The sequence below is a fragment of the Lactuca saligna genome, chromosome 8, assembly GCF_052625555.1.
Source record: "Lactuca saligna cultivar CGN05327 chromosome 8, ASM5262555v1, whole genome shotgun sequence".
Classification (NCBI taxonomy): domain Eukaryota; kingdom Viridiplantae; phylum Streptophyta; class Magnoliopsida; order Asterales; family Asteraceae; genus Lactuca; species Lactuca saligna.
In genome coordinates this window covers 14,215,750-14,243,663 of record NC_136424.1, presented here as the reverse complement: position 1 = coordinate 14,243,663, position 27,914 = coordinate 14,215,750, and the positions used below count along the sequence as shown (strand labels likewise).

At 33.3% G+C, this 27,914-nt stretch overlaps 2 protein-coding genes across 2 annotated transcripts; both read right to left on the bottom strand.

The window, feature by feature from the left end:
- Nucleotides 1–9,838: 9,838 nt before the first annotated feature.
- Nucleotides 9,839–11,800, bottom strand: LOC145010845 (7-deoxyloganetic acid glucosyltransferase-like). Its single transcript, XM_078969395.1, has 2 exons — nucleotides 11,170–11,800; nucleotides 9,839–10,960 (listed from the first exon to the last, which is right to left on the bottom strand). The coding sequence occupies exons 1-2, from the start codon at nucleotides 11,705–11,707 to the stop codon at nucleotides 10,014–10,016; spliced, it is 1,485 nt and encodes a 494-aa protein (XP_078825521.1). The 5' UTR covers nucleotides 11,708–11,800; the 3' UTR covers nucleotides 9,839–10,013.
- Nucleotides 11,801–21,333: 9,533 nt separating this feature from the next.
- On the bottom strand, nucleotides 21,334–27,701 carry LOC145011349 (7-deoxyloganetic acid glucosyltransferase-like). Its single transcript, XM_078970054.1, has 2 exons — nucleotides 26,930–27,701; nucleotides 21,334–22,384 (listed from the first exon to the last, which is right to left on the bottom strand). Exons 1-2 carry the CDS (start codon nucleotides 27,465–27,467, stop codon nucleotides 21,429–21,431), a joined length of 1,494 nt encoding a protein of 497 aa, XP_078826180.1. The 5' UTR covers nucleotides 27,468–27,701; the 3' UTR covers nucleotides 21,334–21,428.
- Nucleotides 27,702–27,914: the final 213 nt, after the last annotated feature.

Here is a 27,914-nt window from a genome sequence, read left to right as displayed (position 1 = left end):
CAGTACGCGCAGGGGCGGATTTAGGGGTGGCCCAGGGTGGCACCGACAACCCCTAACTTTTCCGGCCGCAATAGAAAAATTTTCGAAAATTTTCAAAATTTTTATTTTTTTTAGTATTGTGCAACCCCTTATTTTCCCGTGCAACCCTTACTGTGAAATCTTGCGTCCGCCCCTGTACACATGACTATTTTTCCTAATATAACTAATAAAAATGACTTATAGCAATTAGATCAGAAGTGTGAGAATATGGATGATGTTTATATGGCTAGTAGGAAGTCAAGTCTAGGATATAATTGTGCATTTGTTCGTTTAATTTGTTAAGTAAAGTTGGTTGATGTTCTTCTTCGTGAATTGTGTAATATTTAGATTGGTAGCATCAAGCTTTGTGCTTTTATACCTAGATTTAGTATGAGGGGGGTCTTATGAAGAATCCTAATGATCATGCACATAATGGTGATCGGCCTAATAGGCCGATTAAAAAGGATTTTCCTAATTAAGTCAATTACTTAGGCGATTCAAGGAGGTTGTGGTAAATTTTTGGCTCAAGAGAACATGATGAGATCATTTATTTGGTTCTCGTTGAGTTCATTATGAATGACCTATAAATGAATCAGACAATACTTTGTAAGCTTTGGGACTTCATGATTAATAGAGTAGAATATAGAATATTCTAGATTTATGTATAATTGTTATTTATTTGTATAGATCCTATTATTTAGGATATCTTGTTGTAATCCTTCTTTATATATATTGTTTAATCACATACACCGAACATACGGTGATTCATTCTAAATCTTTCATGGTATCAGCCTAAAACACGATTCTGGCCGTACCCCCTCTTCCTTTTTCTTCTTCTTCTTCTTTTGCTATCGCTCTCATGGCCATTGATGATTCGCCCCTCTCTCTTTCAACAATCATTCATATGATCAATATAAAGCTAAACTCCACCAACTATCTGTTATAGAGTAAACAGATGCTGCCCTTACTAACCTATCAACAATTACTGCCCTATGTTGATGGTTCCTCCCCTAAACCGGCGGCTACCATTGTTTCCGACGACACCTCCACTGCGAATCCTGCTTATGCCAAATGGATCGTTGCTGATAAGAAAGCTTTAATTATCCTTTAAGCTTCTCTGTCTGAAGAAGCTATGGCCGAAGCTCTAGGGCACAATACCTCTCATGCGCTTTGGATTGCCCTTGCCTCCACTTACCGCCATGATTCTCTCGAGCGCACTCACACTCTCAAGGATTCTCTTCGGCATTTAAAAAAAGGTACATCTCCTGTTGCTGAGTACTCTCGTAAATTTAAAAGCATATGTGACCAGCTTACCTCTATCGGCCACTCTCTTGCTGATGATGACAAGTCCCATTAGTTCTTGTGTGGACTGGGTTCTTCTCTCGAGACATTCTCGACAACATAGCGCCTCATCACACCTCGCCCAAGCTTCCGTGATCTTGTCTCACAAGCGGAGAGTCATGAATTGTTTCTTTAATCAGTGAGTGATTCTTCTGTGCCTCATGTTGCCTTTAATACCACTTCCTCGTACAACCCCACCAACTCTACCTCTTCACGAGGTCGAGGCATGAATTGTTTCTTTAATCAGTGAGTGATTCTTCTGTGCCTCATGTTGCCTTTAATACCACTTCCTCGTACAACCCCACCAACTCTACCTCTTCACGAGGTCGAGGTCGAGGTCGTGGCTTCAACCATTCCTCTCGTGGCAATTCTCAACGTGGTAGAGGCAGAGGTAATAGAAGACCTCCTCATTGTCAATTATGCAGGAAAGATGGAAATTATGCAAATCAATGCCCTAATTTGCAAACCTTTGCTTCACGACCATCTTCCTTGATGCAAATCTTGCTGAGGCTTTTCAATCCCAATGTAACACCTCTACTCCAGATTGGTTTGTTGACACCGGTGCATCTGCCCACATGACACCAAATCCTTCCAATCTTGATGGCGCTGCAACTTATAAAGGCATTGCTTCTGTGTTTTTTGGCAATGGTCAACATGTTTTTATTTCTCATATCGGAAAATCTTCAATTTCCCCCAATATCTCATTGCTTGATGTTCTTGTGGTTACCAATATTACCAAAAGTTTGCTTTCTGTTAGCAAACTCACCAAAGATAATGAAGTTGATGTTGTATTTTCTAATCCACATTTTCTTATTCAGAATCGTCATTCCAAGGAAACTCTAGCACAAGGAAGGCATAAAAATGGCTTATATGTTTTGGATCGTGGTCACCTAGCTTTTTTGGCAACATTATCTTCTAGACGTTTACATGCATCTTTTGAACTTTGGCATTATCGTTTGGGTCATATTTCATATGACATTATTTCACGTTTAAATAAATTGGGTTGTTTGTCTCTTATATCTATTTTGCCACATACGACTGCATGCTCTCCTTGTCAATTGTCTAGAAATAAAAGGCTTTCATTTGATCTTAATGACCAACGTTCCTTGCATGTCCTTGATTTGATTCATTGTGATCTTTGGGGACCTTCACCGGTTACATCTCTGGATGGTTTTCGATATTATGTCATTTTTCTTGATGATTTTTTGAGATTTACATGGTTTTATCCATTGAAGAAGAAATCGGATTTTTATGATGTCCTTGAAGCCTTCATTGTTTTTGTTCAAACACACTTTTCAAGCAAGATTAAGGTTTTTCAATCTGATGGTGGTACTGAATTTGTTAATAATCGGGTTCGATCTATATTTACCGCTAATGGTACACATCATCGTATGTCTTGTCCTTACACACCTCAGCAAAATGGAAGAACAGAACGTAAACATCGCCATATCACTGAAACTGGGCTAACTATGATGTTTAATTCTCATATTCCTGCTACTTTATGGACACATGCCTTCTGCTCTGCTACTTATATCATAAATCGGTTTCCATCCAAGCTTCTTGACACTAAATCTCCATATGAGTTACTTTTTTCAACACAACCAAATTATGGAAATTTTCTTGTGTTTGGTTGTTGCGTATACCCTTATTTGCGAAATTACTCATCTCACAAGCTTGCTCCTCGTAGTTCTCCATGTGTTTTCATTGGGTATCATACCCAATACAAAGGACATCAGTGTCTTGATCCCTCTACGTGGCGTATTTATATTACTCGTCATGCCCAGTTTGACGAAACATTGTTCCCCCTCTCTAATAACAGAACAACCTTTCCTCATGCGAGCCTCCTGCTGTACACTTATTGTGATGACTATGTTTCTCCCTCACCTCCTTCTTTGAAACCGGTTTCTCCTACCTCTGACTCGGCATCATCAGCAACCCCGTGCCAACTTTGTAGTGATCATCCACAGCCTCCTCTTCAGTCTGATCATGAGCAGTAGAATCATCCCTAATCGCCGGTCCATACCCCTCCTGCTTCGCCTCAGCACACGTCATGTCACACCCCCAAACCAAGGATGGCGGAAACGTCCGGGGGTGGAGGACTTCATGTACAGTATCACAACAGCGCATATAATAGTGCTCAAAGTAAATACAACCAACATATATATAATTGAAAAAGTTACACCAAAGTATATGTTTACATGATTCAAAATCAATTACATTATGATGACAAAAATAAATTGTTGACGGTTTAACGTCCCATCCTCAAAGCAATGAAGTTTTCCTGTTTCACTGATTTCCTGAGAATACAAGTAGTTTTGAAAAGTGTCAACAATTAAGTTGGTGAGTTCATAAGGGTTTTGTTTGAAGTAGAAACCGTTTTTCCTTGTAAAATCGATATAGTTTGATTTGCAGAAAATCCAATATTTTCTTAGTTAAGTGTGAATAGAAATATTCCTTTATGATGCATTAATGAACCCTAGAATGACCCGTAGAGTTCCTCTATAATCGTCCAGCGTATATAAGTTATATAAGGTTTAAATTAGATAAAACGTTGAATATAGCGGGTCTGCCCTAGGTCCACAACCAAACAAGGAACAGGAGATGAGGCAGGCACCACTAATTCTAGGCCAATCGAGACAAAATTCTTATAAGACTCAAACATGTACGCTCAGCGATTATAGTTGAAGTCTAACGGTTCTAGATGCAATATAGTTTTAATATCATAATAACTATCTTAAGTGAACCTGGTACTTTGTATCGGTACCCCCTTTTTGTATAAAGACCTGGCACTTTGTATTTGTACCCCTTTTTATATAAAAACCGGCACTTTGTATTTGTACCCCTTTTTGTATATAAACCCGACACTTTGTATTTGTACCCCTTTTTGTATATAAACCCGGCACTTTGTATTTGTACCCCTTTTTGTATATAAACCCGACACTTTGTATTTGTACCCCCTTTTGTATAAAAACCCGGTACTTTGTATTTGTACCCCCTTTTTGTACGAGTATGTTATGTAAATGATCATAAACTATACCTATTATAGTTTACTAAAATGTTTGAAATGTATATGTACCTTAACTATACCTATTATAGTTTAGTATATTTCTTTGTGGTGTTTAAGAATCCCACTCTATGTAAGTCAAATGTATAGTACGATATAACTATGATTAACTTGCTTTGTTTTGTACTATTGATTATGATGGAGGATTCTTATAAATTCAGCAAGTAATTTCCTATTATATAAATATATCATGACAAGAAATACATGTAATATATGAAGTTATCAAAGATTTAACACTTTGCTCAACATGTTACAAAGTGTTTTGATAGTTAGAAGCTGTTAATTAATTCTTAGTCTTTCAGCACTATTTTAGAAAAATCATACGAAGTCGAAAACTAGATCCGTAAATTTTGAAAGTTCCTAAAATGAGTCTAGTTTACTCACAATTTTTATCATGATTTTTGGAAGCTTTTAACTTGTCTTAAAATGCTCATATTCACAGACTGGTCCGGGTTTGTGTTTGAAAAGACGGGATGTTTTGTAAAAATCACCATAAATTGTAGAAAAATCGTATGGAGATGTGCAAGTAGTAATTTTAAAGCTAAAAACTTGAACTATTTGCACCTTGTACAGTTTTGAAAACAAAAATGTTTAAGATGCCCAAAACAGTCCGTGAATGGAGTTGAACTTTTCTGATGAAGGCTGTTAGAAAAATTTAGTTATGTTCTTGGTGTTTTAACTTGTATTCCCCCCTGAAAATTTGAGAAAACATGAAAATGTAGGGGTATGAACTCACCTTGAGTGATTTCAGTAGATAAGTGTTGAAGAAGAGAAGTGTTCAACCCAAGAACACTTGAAGAATCACTTGAAAATTCGAAGCTCTAACACAAATATAATGGAGTTTGTGTAAGATATCCATGATTTGAGTGGAAATAAGTGAGATAATTATAAAGAGAATGGATTATGCTTACCAAATGTGGAGGAAAAACTCAAGATCAACCCTTGAATCTTGAATTTCTAGAGAGAGAAAGTGAGAGAGGAAAGAGTTTGATCTTCTTGTGAAATTAGAGCAAATGAGAGAAGTGAGGAGAGAGGATGAATATTCAGCTCTCAAAAACGTGGGAAAGAGTGATAATTGAGTGGAAAGGACATTGATGTGACCTAGGTAAGGTGGGGAGGAGTGGCTGGTCATAGAGTGGGTGTGAGAGTGGTTGCTTGTGTCATATGGTAAAGCAAAGTCAACACTCCACCTCTTTGAACTTTACCCACTTGATTTTATTATTTAAATAAAGATTTTTATGAAAATATGATTAAATTGTGAATATTTAGGGTTTATTATGTTAAAATATGATTTTGGATGAAAATCCCGCATTAAAATAATTAAAAACGGGCCTTAAACGCAAAACTATGCGAAAACCGGGAGAGAATGAGTTCCCAGCGAGACCTCTCGGTCCTAGGCCGAGACTCGGTCCATGCTGAGGATTGTAGCCGGAAACGAACAGAAGGAAGCGAAGGGGCGAGGAGGCGAGGAAGCGAGAGGCGAAGGCGAAGGCGAGGGTTCGGTCCGGAGGTGAAAGGCGAGAAGTCAGACCCGAAATGAACCGAATGAACAGTAGTGAACAGTACCTTCGGGTTCGGTTCCAGAAGCCTTCGGGTTCGGGTGATTCTGCGAGGTTCGGGCCTGCAAGGGTCTTTTGGGTTCGGTTTCTCCTGGGTGAGGTTCGGCCCTGAGAGGACCTTTGGCTCAGGAGGGTTCGGGTCCTCCTTGCTCTCGGGTTCGGCCCTCTTGCTCTCGGTCCCTAAGAGGACCTTCGGGTCCTAAGAGACTTCGCCTCTTATAAGAGGGTTTCGGTTCCTAAGGTCCATTTTTCTCGTTTTTACCCCGTTTTAAGCCGTTTTTGACCCGGTTAAGGGTCGGAATGACCCGAATGATTCTAAAAAGTTACGGGAAGCTTTTGAGAGAGATTTCACATTCTTGGAGAGATTTGGGAGAGATTTGACATTCTTGGAGAGATTTCTCATACAAAGAGATATTTGAGAGAGGTTTCACATACTTGGAGAGATTTGGGAGAGATTTGACATTCTTGGAGAGATTTCTCATACAGAGAGATATTTGAGAGAGATTTCACATACTTGGAGAGATTTGGGAGAGATTTCACATACTTAGAGAGATTTCTCATACAAAGAGAGTTTTGGGAGAAGTTTCACATACTTAGAGAGATTTCAAATAGAGAGAGATAGAGTGAAAACGATTGAGAGGGGTTTCGAGTGTGGCATTTGTGAGTGTCCGGCTTCGCAATGCAAGGTTTGTAAACCCTGTTAAGCCTTGTTTAAGGATCTTACACACTCCCGATGAGTATGCAACATTGTTTTATCGGTTTGGCTCGCCACGTACCACAATTTTAGGTTAAGGAGATCTAGATGTTCGCACTTTTCGATTTATGATTTCTCATCAGAATAGCGAGTTGTTTAGTAAATACATAACGTAAGCCCTAGTACACAAGGGTTAGTTGAGTTGACCGGTTTGACTTGTTGACTTTATTTGACTTTGAATTGACCAGAATTTGACGGTTGTCACACGTCACCAGCTTCTCCACCTGTTGCTACACCTCCACAAGGGCATCCTATGATTACTCGAGCTAAATCTGGTATTTTTAAGCCACATCATCGTGCTGATTTGTCTTATGTTTTGTCATCTCCTATTCACCATGCATTATTTGCTGCAAAAGAGCCTAAAGGATTCAAAACGGCTGCTAAAGATCCCAAGTGGTTTTCAGCTATGTGTGATGAAATGCGTGCATTAAAATTAAACTCCACATGGGATCTTGTACCTCGTCCATCACATACTAACATTGTTGGTTCTAAGTGGGTTTTTCGTACCAAGTTTCATGTTGATGGTTCGATTGATAAGTTTAAAGCTCGTCTTGTTGCTCAAGGGTTTACTCAAGTTCCAGGGCTCGATTATTCTGCCACCTTTAGCCCTGTTGTTAAGGCTTCTACTGTTCGTATTATCTTATCTCTTGTAGTTCTTAACAAATGGCCATTGCATTAACTTGATGTCAAAAATGCCTTTTTTCATGGTGATTCATCTGCCAGTGTCTTCATGGAGCAACCGCCTGGGTTTGTAGACTCACGCTTTCCTAATCATGTTTGTCGTTTAAAAAAGTATCTTTATGGCCTCAAACAAGCACCTAGAGCTTGGTTTCAACGCCTCAGTACCTTTCTCATCAGTCTGGGATTCTCATGCAGTAAAATTGATCCGTCACTATTTGTTTTTAAAAAGGGTTCGATTCTTCTCTACCTATTAGTCTATGTTGATGATATTATTCTCACTGGCAATAATCCCTCTATTATACGAACTTTCATCACTCGTTTGAATAAGGAATTTCTTATCACTGATCTTGGAAAGCTTAATTACTTTCTTAGCTTGGAGGTATCCTATCATAACACTAGTCTTTTTCTTAGCCAATCGAAGTATGAACACGATATTCTCTTTTGTGCTCACATGTTGGATGCTAAGCTGGTTTCTACACCACTTTCTACTAAAAATTATTTCACAAGTCAGGGTACTCCATTTTCTGATATCACTTTATATCAGTCTCTAGTTGGTGCTTTACAATACCTCACAATCACTCATCCTGACTTGTCTTATACCATTAATCAAGTGAGTCAATTCTTACATGCTCCTATGGTTGATCATTTTAATGCTGTCAAACGTATCTTACGTTATGTCAAAGGCACTTTGTCCTATGGGCTTTCATTTTCTCATGCATCGTCTCCCTATATTTTGGAGTATTTTGATGCTGATTGGGCACGTTGTATCGAGACATGAAGATCTACTTATGGTTACTCTATCTTTTTTGGGGGAAATTTGGTTTCCTGGAGTGCTAAGAAACAACCCACTGTGTATCGCTCCAATTGTGAGTCGGAATATCGAGCTCTTGCTAACACTGCTTCAGAGGTTATTTGGATTACTCACTTACTTCGTGAATTATATGTTCGGGCTTCTGGACGTCAAACCATTCTGTGTGACAATCGCAATGCTATTTTTCTTAGTCAAAATCCCGTTACTCACAAACGTACCAAGCATATAGATATTGATTATCACTTTGTTCGTGAATTGGTTCCTTCTGGCAAGCTGTACACCAAGTATGTATCTACTCATCTTCAACTTGCGGATATTTTCACGAAAAGCTTACACCGACCTTTATTTGAGGATTTTCGTTCCAAGCTTTGTGTCGGTCCTTGCCCGCCTTCGCTTGTGTGTATGTGTGTGTGTGTGGGGGGGGGGGGGGAATAGAGTAGAATATAAAATATTTTAGATTTATGTATAATTGTTATTTATTTGTATAGATCCTATTATTTAGGATATCTTGTTGTAATCCTTCTTTATATATATTGTTTAATCATATACACCGAACATACGGTGATTCATTTTAAATCTTTCAATGATTATGACTAAAGTTGCACATTTGTGTAAAATTTAAGGCTTTTTGGATGTGGTGTTTAGGTATGTGGGTGAATTATAGGTGCTATTTGAATTCTCTAATGAAAGTATCTACAAGAATTTACTAATTTCTATTAAGGTTATTAGTCAATGGGTGGTGGAAACTAGCAATTTGTCTCAAGATTTCATTGTAAATGAACTATTGTTTGGTTAGATGTAGAGGGTGTGTCTTGACATGCTTGGAGCAAACCCTTCTTTAAGATTCCCAACAAAAAATCGCATCTCGAGAACTTAACATAAAGTTTCTCGGGCCTTAAGATTCTTAATAATCCTCGTAAATGACGTTCATGCTTTGCTTATGTCTTGAAATACACCAATATGTCATATATGAACAGGATTACTAATTTATCAAATATGGATCTGCATACTCGGTTCATCAAATCTATGAGTATGGTTGCTGCATTTGTAAGTCCGAATGGCATCACAATGATTTTGTTATGGCCGTATCTAGCTTTGAATGTTCTCTTGGGTATATCTTTTTTCTTTACTGTTATCTGATGGTATCTTGACAGGAGATCGATCTTGGAGAACCAAACTACTTCTTTGTAATTGATCGAATATATAATCAATTCTTGTCAATGGATACCTATTCTTTAGTGTGATTTTATTGAGTAGTGAGTTTGAAAAGATTGAATTTCTAGTTCTATAGGTTAAGAACTAAAAACATCACTCTATTGAAAATGAAGATTCTGTTACTTTGGATAAAGACGATGATTTAGTGTTAAGAATCCTAAAGAAAATCTTGATATTTTGTAGGTTGTAGCTAGGATTAAATGAATACATAAACACAAATAAACAAATTTTATCGAATTGAATATCACCATGCTACATAAAAATATTAAATTTCACCTTGTCTGATTAAAATTCACTCTAATTTTATAATTAAAAACGTAACTCAGGAAGAAAAAAAAAAAAAAAAAAAAAAAACTTTATTGGTAAATTAAATATAATTAAAATATAAACCAAAGTAAAATAACATAAGTTTGTGACATTACTTGGTCGTGAGTCTCCAAATCATTGGAAATCAATTACATTATTATATATTTTTATTTATCCCTAATGACGTTAATAATAGGCTTGTCCAATCAAACAAACAACCCATAAACAACTCCTTATTATAACATTCATCGACTTGTATAGTGGTTACTTTGTGGTCGAGCTCATTGCTTTTATATCATCAATCAAACGACTCAAACTCATGGACGAGGAGCCCATCTCAGCTATCGACTCTTTAGCCAGATTTGCCCAACCATCTGCACACTGGATAAACATGTCTCGTCTCGTTCCCATGACATCTCTCACTGCCTTTTCAACGATCACCCGATCACAAGTATCTTTCATGTCTATCCCAAGCTTCCATACCTCTCCCACAAATCGACTATTCACTTGTTGATCCACAAAGTAAGGCCAACAAATCATGGGAACACCCTCGACTATACTCTCGATAGTCGAGTTCCACCCACTATGCGTCAAAAACCCACCAACAGCAGGGTGGGCGAGGACATCTTCTTGTGGTGCCCAATCTACGATACACCCGATTTCTTTTGTTCGCTCAAGTAGTTCAATCGGGATCTGAGATTCATCATACTCACCAGTGATTGATCCTGGGCGTCTCACCCATAGAAAGGGTTTCTCACTGTTTACCACACCATGCCATATTTCGAGCAGTTGGTTTACTGTCATGGTGGCTAGACTCCCGATGCTGACGTAAAGAACGGTTTTTGGAGGGTGTTTATCGAGCCACGACAAGCAACTTCTATCTTCCTTCCAGACGCTGTTTGAAAGGGTGGTGTCTGAGGACACCAATGTCGTATTGGCCATGAGGCGAGCTTTGTGGAGAGAGTGAAGTGGGCCTATAGGGTAAATATTTGGACAAAGTTTTTTCATGTGTGGGAGTATGAGAGCATCCAAGTCTTCGAACGTGTTGATTATGAATCCCTGAGCTTGAGGAGCTGTTCGAGCTTCTTTCAAGATGAGCTGAATTACAGGGTCTGATAGGTCGTTGGTACGACAAAAGCTAGCAAGATCCCGTCGCCGCATAATATGTTCTGTTCCTGGCACACTCTTTATAAGCTCGTCTAGATCATCCCCTGAAGAATAAGAGAATAGATTGCTGATCAATATCACTTAATTTTAGCTTTAAACTTATAGTATTTATGTAATTGAAAAGGCTGATCAAAGCGTCAAAAGCTTAATCTTTTTATGTCACAATGGTCAAAATATGACTCCCATGTCACATACTTTTAAATATATAATAAGAGTAGGTGTTTATCATGCAACCTAATATGAGAATACACACCTTTGAATGGAACATCTCCAGCTTGAATAAGGGTAGGAAGATTCAAGTACGAAGTCCACAGGCAGCATGGACTTACTGTGTCGAAGACAACCACAGGAGTCGACGTCTCTAAAGCAATATCCACCGCAAAACTAAAACAAGCATCTGGTATCATCACTGTCACTGGGCGATCCGATCTTGAACTCAGGCTACCGGAAACCATCATCTCCCGGAAAAGTGGTCTGCTTACAGTATCTACAGCTTCCATCACCTCCATAAAACGGTCACCGGAGACAGGTTTTTCATGCTCAACTCCATCAGGGACTGTCTCAAATCGGAAGTTTGGGTAGCTGTTGAATCGGGATACCACCTGGGTGTGGCGGAGGAGAGGGCGGTGGATGTGCTCGGTGTTGAGGAAGGTGACATGGATGCCGGAAAGACATAGGAGTTCGGCTAACTTTAGAGCACAGTTAACTGGTCCTTGAAATGGTAGCGGAAAGATTAATACATGAGGTTGGAGAGGGATTTTTGCGTCGTTTACTTGATGGTTGAGGTCCATTTTTCTTTCGAGTTGGATTGTTCGATAATTGTTTCGTTAAGTTGGGTGGAAGCAGCTCACGATGTATGGTGTATAAGTTGAGTCCGAGATCAGCAATTTAGATAACGTTTTAAAGAGATGGGGATCAGGAGGTGGTCATTATCGTGTCGAATTATTCAGAGGTTGCTATCGAGCGTGGAAAATATGGGCTCACTAGTCACTACGGGTTGAAAATAGCCGAATGAGGAACCGGTCGTATTCTCTCCACTCCCACAGCCACAGCCTAGCGAGACCTTTCATACTATAATAATAAAAAAAAATTAATATTTAAAAAAAATATCACTAATTCTTTTTTAATCTTTTCTCTTGATTTTAATGGTTGTCCTGATATAAGTATAAGGATAAATAATAAGAAATTATAAAGAATATTTGATTTCTCTTTGAAAAAAGAAAACAAATTAGTTAGAAAGGAAAATAAAAATGATTGATTTTAGGTAATTAATAATCAGCACCGTTCTAAAAAAAACTAAAGGCAACCGAAAGGTTCACGGAGAAAATGAGAAATGAAATATGTTTTCAATCTATTGAGTATTGACAATATTATGTGTTATATTATATGGGTTAATTATAAAAAGCTAAATATAAATGTCTAAATGTTTAAAAATTTTGGATTTACAAAAAAATAAGAAAAATAATGAATTATTAAAATTAATTTTTTTATCTTTTAAATTTAAATAAATAAACAAATGTTTTCTGTCTATTGAGTATTCATAATGTTAGGTATTATATTAGTTAATTAAAAAACCTAAAAATAAATGTTTAAATATTTAAAAACTTTTGAATTATAAAAAAAAATAAGAGAAATAATAAATTATTAAAATTGATTTTTTATCTTTTAAATTTAAATAAATAAACAAAATAAACTAACGAGTTTTAATCTGTAAATTTTGAAATAACAAGGTAAGTCCATTAACAAAATTGATATTAATTTATTAGTACATTTATTGTAAATATTACATTAAAGTATTATGCGAAATTTATTAAAATAAAAAAAAAAACCATAAAATGACATGTGGAAAAAAAATTAATTCAAAATAACCACAAAATGACATTTGGCAAATTGAATGAGTGTGTGATATGTGGCAAACCATATATATATATATATATATATATATATATATATATATAGAGAGAGAGAGAGAGAGAGAGAGAGAGAAAGAGAAAGAGAGCGTGTGAGAGAGCTAAGTTCAAATGTTTCTAGCAACTATTGTGTGCATATATGCACCAATGAGAATTGAGGAAATAATAAAACATTTAAGAGTATTATAATAATCCTTGTATATTTAATTATGATAGATAACTAGTATGTTTATTATTCCTTTAAATATGGGATGTTAAAGTCAAAACCTCTTGAAAAACCCTACAACAAGTCCTGAAGTCCCGTATTTAAAGGAATAATAAACATACTAGTATGTTTATCTATCATAATTAAAAGAACGTCAAAATCTAACTTCGTATGAGGAGGTTATGATTTTTCTAAGTTTCGACTTAGCAATATGCAGCCCAAAGTTTGAGTATGAGATCGAGTGATTTCTAGCCAAAACAATCTAAATGAGAATCGAAGATCTCGTCGATAGTAGTCCAACGGTAAAAAGACAGACGAAAACGGACGTCAGATGAAGGAGTTATGAATTTCTAACGAAGTTTTCCTGTCCCGGCCTACTAAAAATAATATAATAAAAATTAATTCCAAATTAGCCAACGGAGTCTAAACGAGATTTATAGAGCATAATCTCACCTATGCGTATAAATAACGTCGAAAACGGAGATCGTATGTGAGAGATATGCATTTCTGAAGTTCGAGGCACAAACTTCCACCACTGTCAAAGTTCACGACGTGAACTAGGTGTTCACGATGTGAATAGATGATGGACGTCTTCCAGTGCTTGACATACCCAAGTTACGATGACGCACCTGATGAAGTATTGAAGTCACGACATGAATTTGTGGTTCACGACATGAATCCAAAAAATTGGCCCTATAAATAGAAACCAAAGGGCAGCCAACCATGGTTGCAAATTCACCATTCTCTCACTCTCGAGACCCTCTATAAGCCTACTTTTAGCCCCCCGAAGTCCCGGTATCATCCCGATACCTGAAACAAGTCCTGAAGTCCCGAAGATCCCGAGAAAAGAGTTTTTGAGCCAAAACTATGCCCGCGAGAAGCTCGGTTTCTGAGAAAACATCCCAATTTCATCGAAAAATATTATTTTAAGAGACAAAGTGCTATCCAATCGTCGTCTTATCAAGTGAGTGTGTAGTCATTTTCATCTAACACATAGATACGAAGTATCTTCTATAAAATACGTGCTATGTATTTTTATATTATTTGTTTATTTGAGATGAATGTTTATTGAATGATTTATACCTGTTTAGAATGATTAAAACAATATATGTATTTGTATCTACAAATATGTTGGTTAGAACATGGGTAGATGAAATAGTTGATGTAAGACGAAATAAAATAATGAGAAGTTTTGATGATAATGATGTTCCACTTAACTAGTGGAATATAGATGACGACCATAGACTTTTCTAGACAATCCAAAGGAAAGTTAACAGGCTCGTAACCTGTAGGTGTTTTAAACTATGTGTTCATTAAGTGATACTATTCATTAAAGTAATTTTGAACTGAGTGTTCACTAGATGTTTTGAACTATGTGTTTACCAGGTATATTTGAACTAAGTGTTCACTAGGTGTTTTTGAACTAGGTGTTCATTAAGTATTTTGAATTGAGTGTTTACCAAATGTTTTAAACTACGTGTTTACCAGTTGTGTAAACCTTGGCAGCTATGGATTTAGTGTTTGTTGTATGTAGGGATGGCAAAAAAAACCCGAAACTCGATCATTTCGGGTCGGGTAACGGGTCGTTATCGGATTTTTTATCGGGTTCGGGGTAGGGAGTGGGTTATCCTCGCCCCGCCCCGCCCCGATTATATATATATATATATATATATATATATATATATATATATATATAATATGTTCAAAAAATTTTGCTGTTAATTGTACACGTTCAAATATAAAATACTTATCATGGACAATTTTTTTAGTTATTAACAATCTGGTGTTAATGATCATTTTTATGTGTTTTGACGTATTAAACAAAACTTAAATCAAATAATCTTTTATATAACGTCCAGTTTATTTTATTAAAGTGATGCATCATGTTTTTAATTTAAAAGAGTTGCTAGAACATGTATATTTTATAAGACATTGGGGTACCCTAAAAGAGAATAAAGATTTCGTTATCAGTTGTTGTAAACCCGATAAGATACCTGAAACCCGATGGGGAAACCCGAAACCCAATGGAACGCCCCGATAAGATACCCGAAAGTTATCGGGGCGGGTTTGGGAATCCATGCCCCGCCCCAAACCCGCCCCATTGCCAATCGTAGTTGTATGAACCTCAGCTAGCAATGAACTTTGTGCAATTCCTTAAGTCAATCCTTAGGAATGAACGAGTGAAGGACAATTGATTCTTAGGGTAAATTCTTAAGAATTAAATGAAATAATGGGGATGAGTAATTGGTTTGATTGTTTGATGATTGAATATAATAATTATATTTTTGTGGGTTGAAAACCCTCTATGTTCACCAGGATCCCAAGCCTGACCCACTCAGTTTTTCTTTGTATTACAGGTAGTGACACAAGTGCATAAGTTTGATGACTTATCAAGATATTTTGGATATAGATCAGTAGTTGTAAATAAGTATTGTAAGGTCTATTTAGTACTGTTAATGCTTTTGGTCTGTATCGGAACATTACATCCCGAGATTTTGTTATTTAATGAAAATACATTTTCTTTAAGAAATGTTTTGATAAATTTTTATCATATTTTGTTTTGGGAACAAATTTCGCAACTCTTTTAATCAAAAGATTACACTGATTTTATAAAACAAAGTATAAACAAATCGGCATTTTCTAGCCGTGAAATTGGGGATGTCACAGTTACGATTCTTCACATCAATTTTTTATTTGATTTATTCACTGATTTTCGATTCTTTGATTTCCGATTATCCTTCCTGTTGATTTCCGATTTCACTAGTATACCCACTTTGCTCTCATTCTTCTTTAATTTTAAATATCCATCATTCAGGTTGATTTTGTAATTTATAATCTGACTTAAATAATAATAGATTGTTCTTGATTTTCCATTTGTTCTTGATACTTGACTGTTCTTGATTTTCCATTTGTTCTTGATACTTGATTGTTCTAAAGTTGGCTTGTTTGATGATAATGTCTAACAAGTATTTGTTGAAATACCTGAAAGAGAATCTAAAAAATTTAACCTTGTGGTATGCATTCTGTCAGAATTACCAGCAACACATGTTTTATGTAATTGTTTAAAAAGGTAATTAATTTGTTTGTGTATTATTTTGGTTCAACTTGTGATTTTGAATTCCAATTTCTATTGTCCTTCGTTATTGTATATTTGGAATCTAAAATTATAGTAGTAGTAAATACAATACTTTTGAATGTAATTTATGTTTTTTGCCAAAATAAAATCTATGTATTCTGCCAAATGTATTTTATGTATTCTGTCATATTATATTTATTCTACCAGAATATATAAAGTGATAGTTAATTACAAGTAATACGAATAACTTGAAGAATGAATAAAGTTTGATCATACTCACAATTTAAAAATGTTGTTAATTTTTAAGAATTTTATTCATTTTTGTTGATATTTTTTTAGAATATGTATAATTATATTAAAACTAGTAGGTGATTCGGGATTCGCCCAAAACATTTTTCTTTAAAACAAAAATCGAACCAAAAGTGTCAAGTTCAACAAAATCTAGGGGTCATTCATGTAAATTAAGCCATTTCCTTAAAAAAAAATCTTTAAGATATATATAAAAAAAAAAATGAACCAAAATGTCAAATTCAACAAAACCTAAAGACCATTTATGTAAAATAAGTCAATTCTCTCACAGAAAACATTACAAAAATCTTTAATATGTATAAAAAACAAAAGTAGACCAAAAAAGTCAGATTCAACAAAACTAAAGGACCCTTTATGTAAAATAAAAGAAATTGGAATGGTTTAAAGCAAAAACCGAGGGAGAGAATTGAGAAAAAAAAGTAAAAAACAAAAAGCTTAGGGAAAAAATGCCAACAATAAAACATTTGAGGCAAAAGAGTCAAAAAAAAAGCTATAAATTTACTGTTTATAACCATTTTATGCTTTAAATATATATATATATATATATATATATATATATATATATATATATATATATATATATATATATATATATATATATATATATATGCTTAGGTTATTTTGTTTTTACTAAGTATTGTGTGTCAGAATGCACAAATCTTGACCAATTGATGAAATTAATCAATGGACATGATTTGAGGGTGTATGATATTACAATGGGGTAACATATAGTATATAATCACACAATTTTAAGTAAAAGGGTATTTTGGACAATTAACTACATTTATAAAAGGAAATTTTCGGATTTTTAGGGATGATTAATTCTCCTAATTTAAAAAAATCTGAATTTTTTAATTAATTCAATTTCAATTTTTTACTGATTTTATTTTGTCAGAATATTATTTGTTAGAATGATGCTCTTTCAGAATTTTATTCTAATAGAATATTATTGAAGAAAAACAAAATTTTTGAATCAATTTTAATATATTCTTATACATCCAAACTCAATACAAATTCATACATATTCTTACATTCTAATATAATTATACATATTCTAAAAAAATATCAACGTCTTCAACGCCTTTTTCCAGCCATTCCTATCACAAATACAACAAAAAGTAATACTTGTTAAAAACATGTTACTTACAATTATCTATCACTTAATATATTATGGTAGAATACATAGAATATGATATAATACATATAATACATTCTGGCAGAATACATCGATTTTATTCTGATAGAATATATAGGATACATTCAAAGGTATTGTATTTACAGCTAGTAATTCTGATAGAATGCATACCACAAGGTTAAATTCTTTAAATACTCTTTCAGGCATTTCAACAAACACTTGTTAGACATTATCATCAAACAAGCCAAAAACCATATTTGATTTACATGCAATAGTTTACATATAAACATAATTTCCAGCAACATGATTTAGAATGCATACCACAAGGTTCAAAGAGTAAATTAATTTGTGTTGATGAAAAATAAAAAGGCACAAACAACCTAGAATTGTATTTCATAACCGAAAGAAAAACAAAATATATGGCAGACCCATTAAAGCATAGAAATGTGGTTTTCATATAAGATTTGAAGACACTATTTTGTAAGAAAGAAGAGCATCCACATAAAAGAAATTGAAACTCATCAACTTGAACACGTGAATAAAGAATGTTACTTACATTATAAGGCCCTGATACAAGAGCTGGAACCATACGAACTAACATCTTTTTCTATGCTTCCTTCTAACTGAAAGTGACTCATTAAGCAAGAAAGAACAAATTTTGGAATAAGTAACTGAAGTTCACTGAGACATTTTAACAAACAGTTGGTGTGCAAATCGGGATATTTTCAATTCCACCAACAATTCACTAAGACAGAGTCCTTCTTTCAGGAATTTAGTCGAGCACCTTATGTGCATAGCTCGTTCTTCTTGAACACGTTAGGTTTTCCCTTACTTAACCATCCAATTCAGCGAACAATAGAAATAGATAATTTGAATCACAAGTTAACGATCCATAATTAATGAGAATTGAAGAGTTGTTACCGGATAAATAAGGGCATACGAAGTTTGCTCGATTTGGAAAAGCTCTAAAGAACCGATCATCGAAGGAACTGTAACAATGATGCAGAAACATACACCGGCTTCTTGTGACTCCAAAATTGCCTTGATGTTGAAGCTAGCTTCGATTAGAGATGGAGCCACCGAGAATAACATCTTCTTAATCAATGGAATGGGGAAACAAATTTCCAGCAAGAGGTTTGACTACCTCTTTTGATCAGACGATGTTCATTCGTCCATAAGCAAATTGGAGGAGGCATATTACGTATGATATAGAAGGCTAGGGTTAAATAGTTGGTCAAACAGATTTTTATGGCAATTTCCATGAATTAAGGGGTTTTATTTTAATTAGCATGCTAAAATTACATAATTACCCTTATTACAATTTTTAATTATTTAATTATTCCTAAATTCCTATTGGTGCACACAGGCACACAATAGTTGTCAAAAACATTTGAACCTATCGATATATATATATATATATATATATATATATATATATAAATGTATAAGACTTTTAGTCTGTAAGAATATGTATGAATTTTTATTTAAGTTCGGATGTATAAGAATATATTAGAATGTTGTTATTTTTCAACCTCAGATTCAGAATAAAATCGGTTATGTTTACAAATTACGTTAGAATTAAACTTGAATTAATTAAAAAAATTCAAAATTTTAAAATTAGGAGAATAATTTATCCCTAAAAATCCGAAAAGTTTCTTTTATAAATGTAGTTAATTGTCCCAAATACAATATTTTGCTAAAATTTGTGTTATTATATGCTACATGTTATCCCATTGTAATATCATATACTCTCAAATCATGTTCATTGATTAATTTCATCCGCTGGTCTAGATATGGGTCGCCGCTACTGTCTTGTCGCTATTACTCCAAAAGTCATCGGTAATGCTACGTGTCGCTGCTAATAATACTTGTCGCCGCTAATGTCATATGTCACCGCTAATAGCGTTGCCACTATTGCTTTTTTTTTTTTTTTTTTTTTAAAGCAGACATTCTCGGCTATCCAAAAACCGATACGTAATAACGTTAAATGCAGAAAAATCGGTACATTAAATGCAAAAAAATGATTACATAACATCCAAGTTTTATAATATCATACATACACCAAAATAAATAACAAAATTCTTATAAATTTATGTCATACTACAATCTCTAATAAAAGATAAAACTAATATGATGTGTCATCATCCCCGCCACGGTTGTTCCATCCTATAAGTTCCACAGTTGACTCCAGATCCTTAGACATTAATTGAATATTCTCCAACTACATAGTAAATAACAACATATAAACTTGTAAGTTAACCTATTAACTTAAACCAAACTAAAAATTACCAAATGATAAGAAAACTAACAATTACCAATTTATCTATATATCAACAAACTATCAAATTAACAAACCAACTAACTAACATTAACCATATAAGTTAAACCAACGATCAAACTAACAAACCAACAAACTAATAATTACCAATTTATCTACAAATCCATATTAAATAGGAACTATTATAGAAATTTACTTTAAATAACATTTCAATATTAGCGTCATACTTGTTTTTTGTTTCTTTTTTTCCATATTGACATAGTAGTTTACACATTGTATACAAATACATTCCAAATTGCATACATATACACACATACATACGTTATACATATATATACATACTTTTTATACACATAAAACAACCATCAACGCACTCCAAATTCCACATAAATACACTCATACATACATCATACACATATATATACATACTTTCTATACACATTAAACAACCATGAACACAATCCAAATTGCATACAAATACATACATACATACATACATTATACACATACACGTATTTTTTATACACGCACATATATGAAATACACACAATTCTCACACACATATATGTGAAATACACACACATATAACATATTTCACACAAATATATGAAATACACACACATATATACAAAATACACACACAAATGCACAAATACAAAAAAAAATTTTAAAAATGCACCTGTGGTTCCCAAAAACTTTTCCCTCTTTCAACTGGTGGTGGTAGTCTTCGGTGTTGCAGCGGTAGTGATGGTAGTTGATGTCGGGGACAACAACAACCGACGGTAGTGGTGGTGACCGGAGAGGAAAAGAGCTTTTTGAAACAAAAATGCAATTAATCATAAATTCTTATGGAAATCAACATTAAAATAGAAAGAAAGGAAGAGATGAAGAAGGAAACACGAACCCGGGAGAAGGAAATCGACAACAGCAACAGTGTCGGTGGTCGGAGAGGCGAAGTTTTCGATGGCCGGTAGTATCTCTTCTACTATATGTTGTTAAATAGGGAGAATCGTCGGAGCAAATGATCGAGAAAATGAAACAAAATGAGAGCCAGATCGAAATAGAAAAAGGAAGCAAGTGGGTGTAATCTGCGTCGACCTTTAGCGGCGACGAAAGAATCAATACCGACAACATCCAATCTTTAGTGGCGACATACATAGAGGGAAAAGAAAGTGCATTTTTTTCAACCTTTAGCGGCGACAAAAGAATCAATACCGGTGACATCCAATCTTTAGCGGCGACATACATAGAAGGAAAAAAAAGGCACGTTTTTTTCGACCTTTAGCGGCGACAATTTTAGGCCTTTAGCTGTCGCCACTATTGGTTTTGTCAGTTCCATGAGTTTCTCAACCATTGGATTACAAAAATGATCAAACGGTTGGCGTTCACCGGAACGTGAAAATGCGAATTCGGATAGGTAGGTCTTACCAGTGATACCAATAGCGGCGACATGACCTTTAGCTGCGACGCCGATAATAGCCAAATTTCTTTTAGGGATATATAATTATTGAAAGTCAAATTTACATTATTATTTCATTTTGATAGCTAAAGATGTCAAATAAAGACTTATATCAATATCATATGATCCAACGATACACATCAACCTGATAACTTTGTGGCCGAACTCATTACCCTTATATCATTGATCAAACGATCAAAATTCATAGACGACGACCCCATCTCAGTTACCGACTCTTTCGCCAAAATTTTCCAACCATCAACACACGGTCTAAATATGTTTCCTCCCGTTTCCATGACATCCTTCACTGCCTTTTCAATAATTAATCGATCACAAGTATCTTTGATGTCTATTCCAAGCTTCCATACTTCTCCCACAAAGCGACTATTCACTTGTTGGTCGGAAAAGTAAGGCCAACAAATCAGGGGAACCCCCTCAGCTATACTCTCAATAGTCGAGTTCCACCCACTATGTGTTAAAAATGCACCAACAGCATGGTGACCGAGGACATGTTCTTGTGGCGACCAATCTACGATACATCCAATTTCTTTTGTATACTCTAGCAGTTCAGACGGGATTTGTGATTCTTCGTACCCACCTATGATTGACCCTGGGCGTCTTACCCATAAAAAAGGTTTCCCACTATTTACCACACCATGCCATATTTCTAGTAGTTGATTTACTGTAATGGTGGCTAGACTTCCAATGCTGACGTAAAGAACGGTTTTTGGAGCTTGTTTATCAAGCCACGATACGCAAGTTCTATCTTCCTTCCAAATACTGTTCGAAAAAGTTGTTTTTGGGGACATCAATGTCATCTTCTCCTTAAGGCGAGCTTTATGGAGAGAGTGCAATGGGCCTATGGGATAAATGTTTGGACAAAGTTTTCGCATGTGTGGTAATATGAGAGAGTCCAACTCTTCAAACGTGTTGAGTATGAAACCTTGAGCTTGAGGAATAGTTCGAGCTTCATTCAAGAGGAGATCAATAATGGGTTCAGACAAGTCATCGCTACGACAAAAGCTTGCAAGATCTCGTCTCCGTATAATATGTTCAGATCCTGGCACACTTTTTATAAGCTCATCTAAATTACCCCCTGAAGAGAAATAAAAGACATTTTCAAACACTATTTTAGTTTTATACTTATCAAATTTAGAAGCCATTAACAACATCAATACATCGTATTTATGTTAAAATTGTGTAGTTTTTTATATAAATTATTTTTTAATTTATAAAGATTTAAAGAAAACTCTTATATAATTATTAGCTTTTTACAAATTTGATTCAAGAATTATATTATTAAACCATTCTAAGAAAAAAAAATTATATAATTAATTCAAACTAATTATCATGCATATTATTAAAACATCATTAAAAAATATTAATAACACATTAATTTGAATTAATCCTTCTGCTAAGATATACTAATGCAATAGAGCTCTTTCCAATTCACATCATATGTGATTCTTTACATTGTTTTAGTTGTAACATACTAAGTGTATCGTATTATTATAAAAAGATTTAGTGAAGTCATTTTTGAAGCAACCTCTATAATGATAGCATATAGATAATTATGAAAAAGTTTTCATTAAGATTGAATAGTTATAGAAATGTTAGACTCATATTCACAATCATCTTACCATAAATATTTAATAATTTAATACTACTTAAAAGTTTCAAAAGTTTTTTTGAACTTATTCTAAGTCTGAGGCTACTTGACATCTTCAATATAGTTTCATAGTTATGTCTCAACATAGTTAGAGATCCGCTGAAGCTATAAGTAAAAGTGACAAAACATACTCATGCAAATCGAACTTATGATGAAAATGATTCTTATTGACTTTAAGTTAATTTCATGACTATGCAACATTTTTAGTAGACGTAGTATTAAATTTTTGAAAGCAGTTTTACGTAGTTATATCAACATACTTCATAAAAGTGTTATTTTTCCCTACTATACATTATATACTTTAAAATTTTTACAGCCTTTTTACAGAAAGTGTTAAAGCTGTAGTGATTCTTTTATAAATTTTGCTTTTTGAAAAGTCACTTATAAATCTTGTTGTCCATTAAAACACCTTTAAAAAGACATGTATTGATTTTGAAAAATAGAAAACAATCTTTTGTAGAACGGCAACAATAATATTGAAAGGCTATATAGCGAATAGAAATGACAATCTTAACCCAAATTTGCTAATCCAAAACCAAACTCAACCCAGTAAAGTAATTAACATGTTTGGTTGATATTTTCAACTCACATAATAAATGAGTGATTCCATCTAACATATTTAATTAAATGGGTTTGTCATGATTGAAATTTTCAACCTACTTGCAACCCGCTAACTCTTTTGAATATTCAAAATATATTTTAATTTTTTATTTAGACAGAATTTCACAAATGATCCTTTATGGTTTTATATTTGTCCCCGATATTATCCTTATGGTCCCTTTTACAAAATTTTGCATGCCAGTGGTTTTTATAGGTAATTTTGTTAACATATTTTGTTAGACGATTGTAAAATGATGAAAATATCATTTGTTTTTATTTTTTATATTCATTTTAATACCTTCTTAACTTAAAATTAAAAAATAAATAAATAAATAAATAAATAAATAAATAAAGAATTACGCCCACCATTGTAGTGCAAAGTTTTTGTCGAAAGGTACCGTTCATGCAAAAAAGTTTCATAAAGAGGGGACAAATTTAAAACCGTAAGGATCATTTGTGAAATTTTGTCTTTTATTTATTTATTATTTAATTGATTAATATATTTTAATTATGTTTTATTTCTAAAAAAATGTGGGTTAGTAATCATTATTTGAAGTCGAATAGATGAAAATAAAAGTTGAACTTCGTATAATTTAGAAATTAAGCATTTATAATATTTTATAGTTAAAACGTTTAATTTATGTTTATATTATGTGTTGGATTTATATGTTCAAAATTCATTATTTAGTGATATTACTAAAAACATATGATCATATATGGTTACATATTTATCAAGTTTACACATTTTGTATATTTATTATTAATATGATTATTAATAACTAATATCAACTCTTATATTAAATTAGAGAATAATTATTATTTTTGTGAAAATAATAACTAAAGAAAGTATAAGTAGTTATTATATCATATGATATGATTTAATAAATCATATATAAAGTTTCGGATACTTTGGCTAAATTTATACTTATTAATTAGTTACCAGGGGACAATTCAAATAAAAACAACAAATGGTGTGAGAACGTAAAAACATTATCTTTATGTTATTATTCTGCAATGAATTTTGTATCAACAGATTTATGTCATTATTCAACAATGAATTAATAAATAGTCACATGTTAAAATTAAAATTAAAATTTAGTACAAAAATACACATACATAAATTTATAATAAAACTATAACATTCTAATGAATATATGAATAATCAAACATTAATATTTATATTATAATTACTTCAATAATAAACATATAGAATATTCATTTTAGAATAATAACATAAACATAGTGTTTTTACATTCTCACATTATTTCTTGTTTATATATATATATATATATATATATATATATATATATATATATATATATATATATATATATATAATATTTACAACTTTAGGAGCTTTTTTTTTTTTCATATTGAGCCTATTAAATCATTGGACCGGTCATGGATCGAACCTGGAGCACTACTCCAAAAGGAAATAGTGAAATACCGTCTACCCACTACTCCAAAAGGGAATATCCTCAACAAATCTTTTTTTTTTTTTTTTTTTTTTCATATTGAAGAGTTGGTTATTAACTCCATGTTTATTTGATGTCAACTAGTTTTTTACTTCATTCAAAACTTCCATTAAATTGGCAGAATAATATGGATGCTCTAAAAACTAGTAATTAACCATTGAACCAAACATAAATAAAAGTAATTTGTCCCTGATTAACATGGAACATTAAACTAGCAGAATTATATCAATCTAAAAACTAGTAATTAACTATTAAACCAAACATAAATAAAAGCGAGAAAATTACAAAAAAAAAAATAGTTATTTTTCTAATTCATTTGCAGAAAATAGCAAAAAAAACATAAAATTACAAAAACAATCACTAAAATCGCAAATGGACTAGAATCATCTACGATTTTGTCTTCTCATCTACCAACATACAAGTAGTTAAAGTGATGTCGTGCATAAGCGAGTTGTACGTTCGTAGATGGATCTGTCCATCTGTGAACATTGAACCATCTATGATTTTATCTTTTTTAGGGTATAAATACCTTAATTTTTTTGGAGCACTTATTTTTCTTAATATTTTTTGGAAAAAAGTCTCTCAAATGGAGCTATCTTATAGAAATGTGATGGTAATATGTTTTGTGTTAAAAAAACTGATATCTGATACATCTTGAAGTCGTACCTTTGTATTTGTGAGGTTGTACATTCGGTTTTTATACTTTATATTTATAGCCAATTGATTTTTAATGCAATTATTATGTAAATATGTTAGACAGTTGTTATAGAAATATGATTTGTGTTATAAAACTAATTTCTGATACATCTTCATGTTGTATCTTTGTATTGTACGTAAAAAAATTTATTTTATGTTTTCACTTAGAAAAGTCCGTACAAGAGGTTTTCCCTAACATAAATAAAAAAAATGATTGCTTCAAAAAATCAAGCTGTTTATACCCTAAAAAAGCTAAAATTATACATGGTCTTTCATGTTCTGCGTTCATCTCCAAACGTACAATTCCCTACTGCACGAGTCTATTTTAACAACTTGTATGTTCGTAGATTAGAAGACAAAATCGCAAATGATCATAATCCATCTGTAATTTCAATGGCTATTTTTACAATCTTGGATTTTTTTTAGCTATTTTCTAGAAGAGAATTTAAAATATATATATATATATATATATATATATATATATATATATATATATATATATATATATAGGGTTAGGTTCATGTGAGACGGCCTAATTTTGTGAGACCATGAGACGTATTTTTTTATTTTTTAATTTTTTTAGTTAATTCAAGTTCCGAAAATAATATTTAAAAAAAGATTTTTTTATTTTTCCATTTATTTTGCATTTTAAAATTATTTTTAGAATATGTCAGTGTAATATTCTATTTAGAATATTTCACGTATTTAAAAAAAAAAAAAAAAAAAAGGATTTTTTTTAATTTTTTTTTTTAGTTTTTTTAGTTAATTCAAATTCCGAAAATAATATTTAAAAAAAGAATTTTTAGATTTTTCCATTTATTTTGCATTTTAAAATTATTTTTAAATTTGATCTCACAATCTCACAAAACCTGAATATATATATATATATATATATATATATATATATATATATATATATATATATATATATATATATATATATATATATATATATTGTAAATTTTCCAATAAAAGCACTTTGTTCCTAATTATCAAGTTCGATGTGGAACAAGTTTTGGTACATAGAGATAGAGTATACAAATAATATTAAACTTGAAGCAACTTTATGTGACAAAAAGCTCAAAAGAATTGTCTTCTTATGCCATACTTGTCAAAATACGACACTCATTCAATATACTTAAAAAATAAATAAACAATAAGAGTACCTGTTCATGACGCAACCGAGTAAGAGGATACATACCTTGGAAGGGAACTTCCCCAGATTCAATAAGTGTAGGAAGATTCAAGCAAGAAGTCCACAAGAAGCATGGACTTACCGTCTCGAAGAAAACCACAGGAATCGACGTCTCGATAGCTACATCCAAACCAAAACTCAAGAAAGCATCAAGTATCATCACCGTCACCGGCCGCACCGATCGCGAACTCAGGCTACCGGAAATCATCATCTCCCGGAAAAGGGGTCTAGTCACAGTATCTATACCTTCCATCACCTCCATGAACCGGTCAGCGGAGACAGGTTTTTCATGCTCAACTCCATCAGGGATTGTCTCAAATCGGAAGTTTGGATAGCGGTTGAATCGTGATACGACGTGGGTATGGAGGAGAAGAGGGCGGTGGATGTGCTCGGTGTTCAGGAAGGTGACATGGATGCCGGAAAGACATAAGAGTTCGGCTAACTTTAGAGCACAGTTAACGGGTCCTTGAAATGGTAGCGAAAAGATTAATACATGAGGTTGGAGGGGGCTTTTGGCGTCGGTTACTTGATGGTTGTTCTCCATTTCTTTTCGAGTTGGAGTTGTTTGATGATTGTTTCGTGAAGAAGTTGGGTGATGGACTATGAAACTGTGGAAACAGCATACGATATATGGAGTATAACTGTATAAGTTGACCCTGAGATCAGGAAGATAAACGTTTTAAAAAGATGGGGATTAAGTCATTCGTGTCGATCTATTCTGAGCTTGTTATCCAGCTGCAACATATGTACGTGCTCACTACGAGTTGAAATAGCCAATGAAGGATTAGTCATATTATCCTAAAATACCAAGGGAATTCTTTTTGATCGATAAATAGTAATAAATATTAATAATATATATTTAATTAAGAAGAAAACAAATTACTAGAAGAAAATAAAAATGACTGATTTTATGTAACTACATGAGGTTGGATCGAGAGGCCTTTTAGCGTCGTTTACTTGATGGTTATGATCCATGTTTTTTTCGAGAATC

Bases quoted from the DNA above. Each gene is read 5' to 3' on its own strand.
- LOC145010845 (XM_078969395.1), bottom strand. From the start codon at position 11,707: ATGGACCTCAACCATCAAGTAAACGACGCAAAAATCCCTCTCCAACCT. The intron at 10,961-11,169 runs GTGTGTATTCTC...CTTATTCTTCAG, and splicing joins TGGAGATGTTCCATTCAAAG to GGGATGATCTAGACGAGCTT.
- LOC145011349 (XM_078970054.1), bottom strand. From the start codon at position 27,467: ATGGAGAACAACCATCAAGTAACCGACGCCAAAAGCCCCCTCCAACCT. The intron at 22,385-26,929 runs GTATGTATCCTC...ATTTCTCTTCAG, and splicing joins TGGGGAAGTTCCCTTCCAAG to GGGGTAATTTAGATGAGCTT.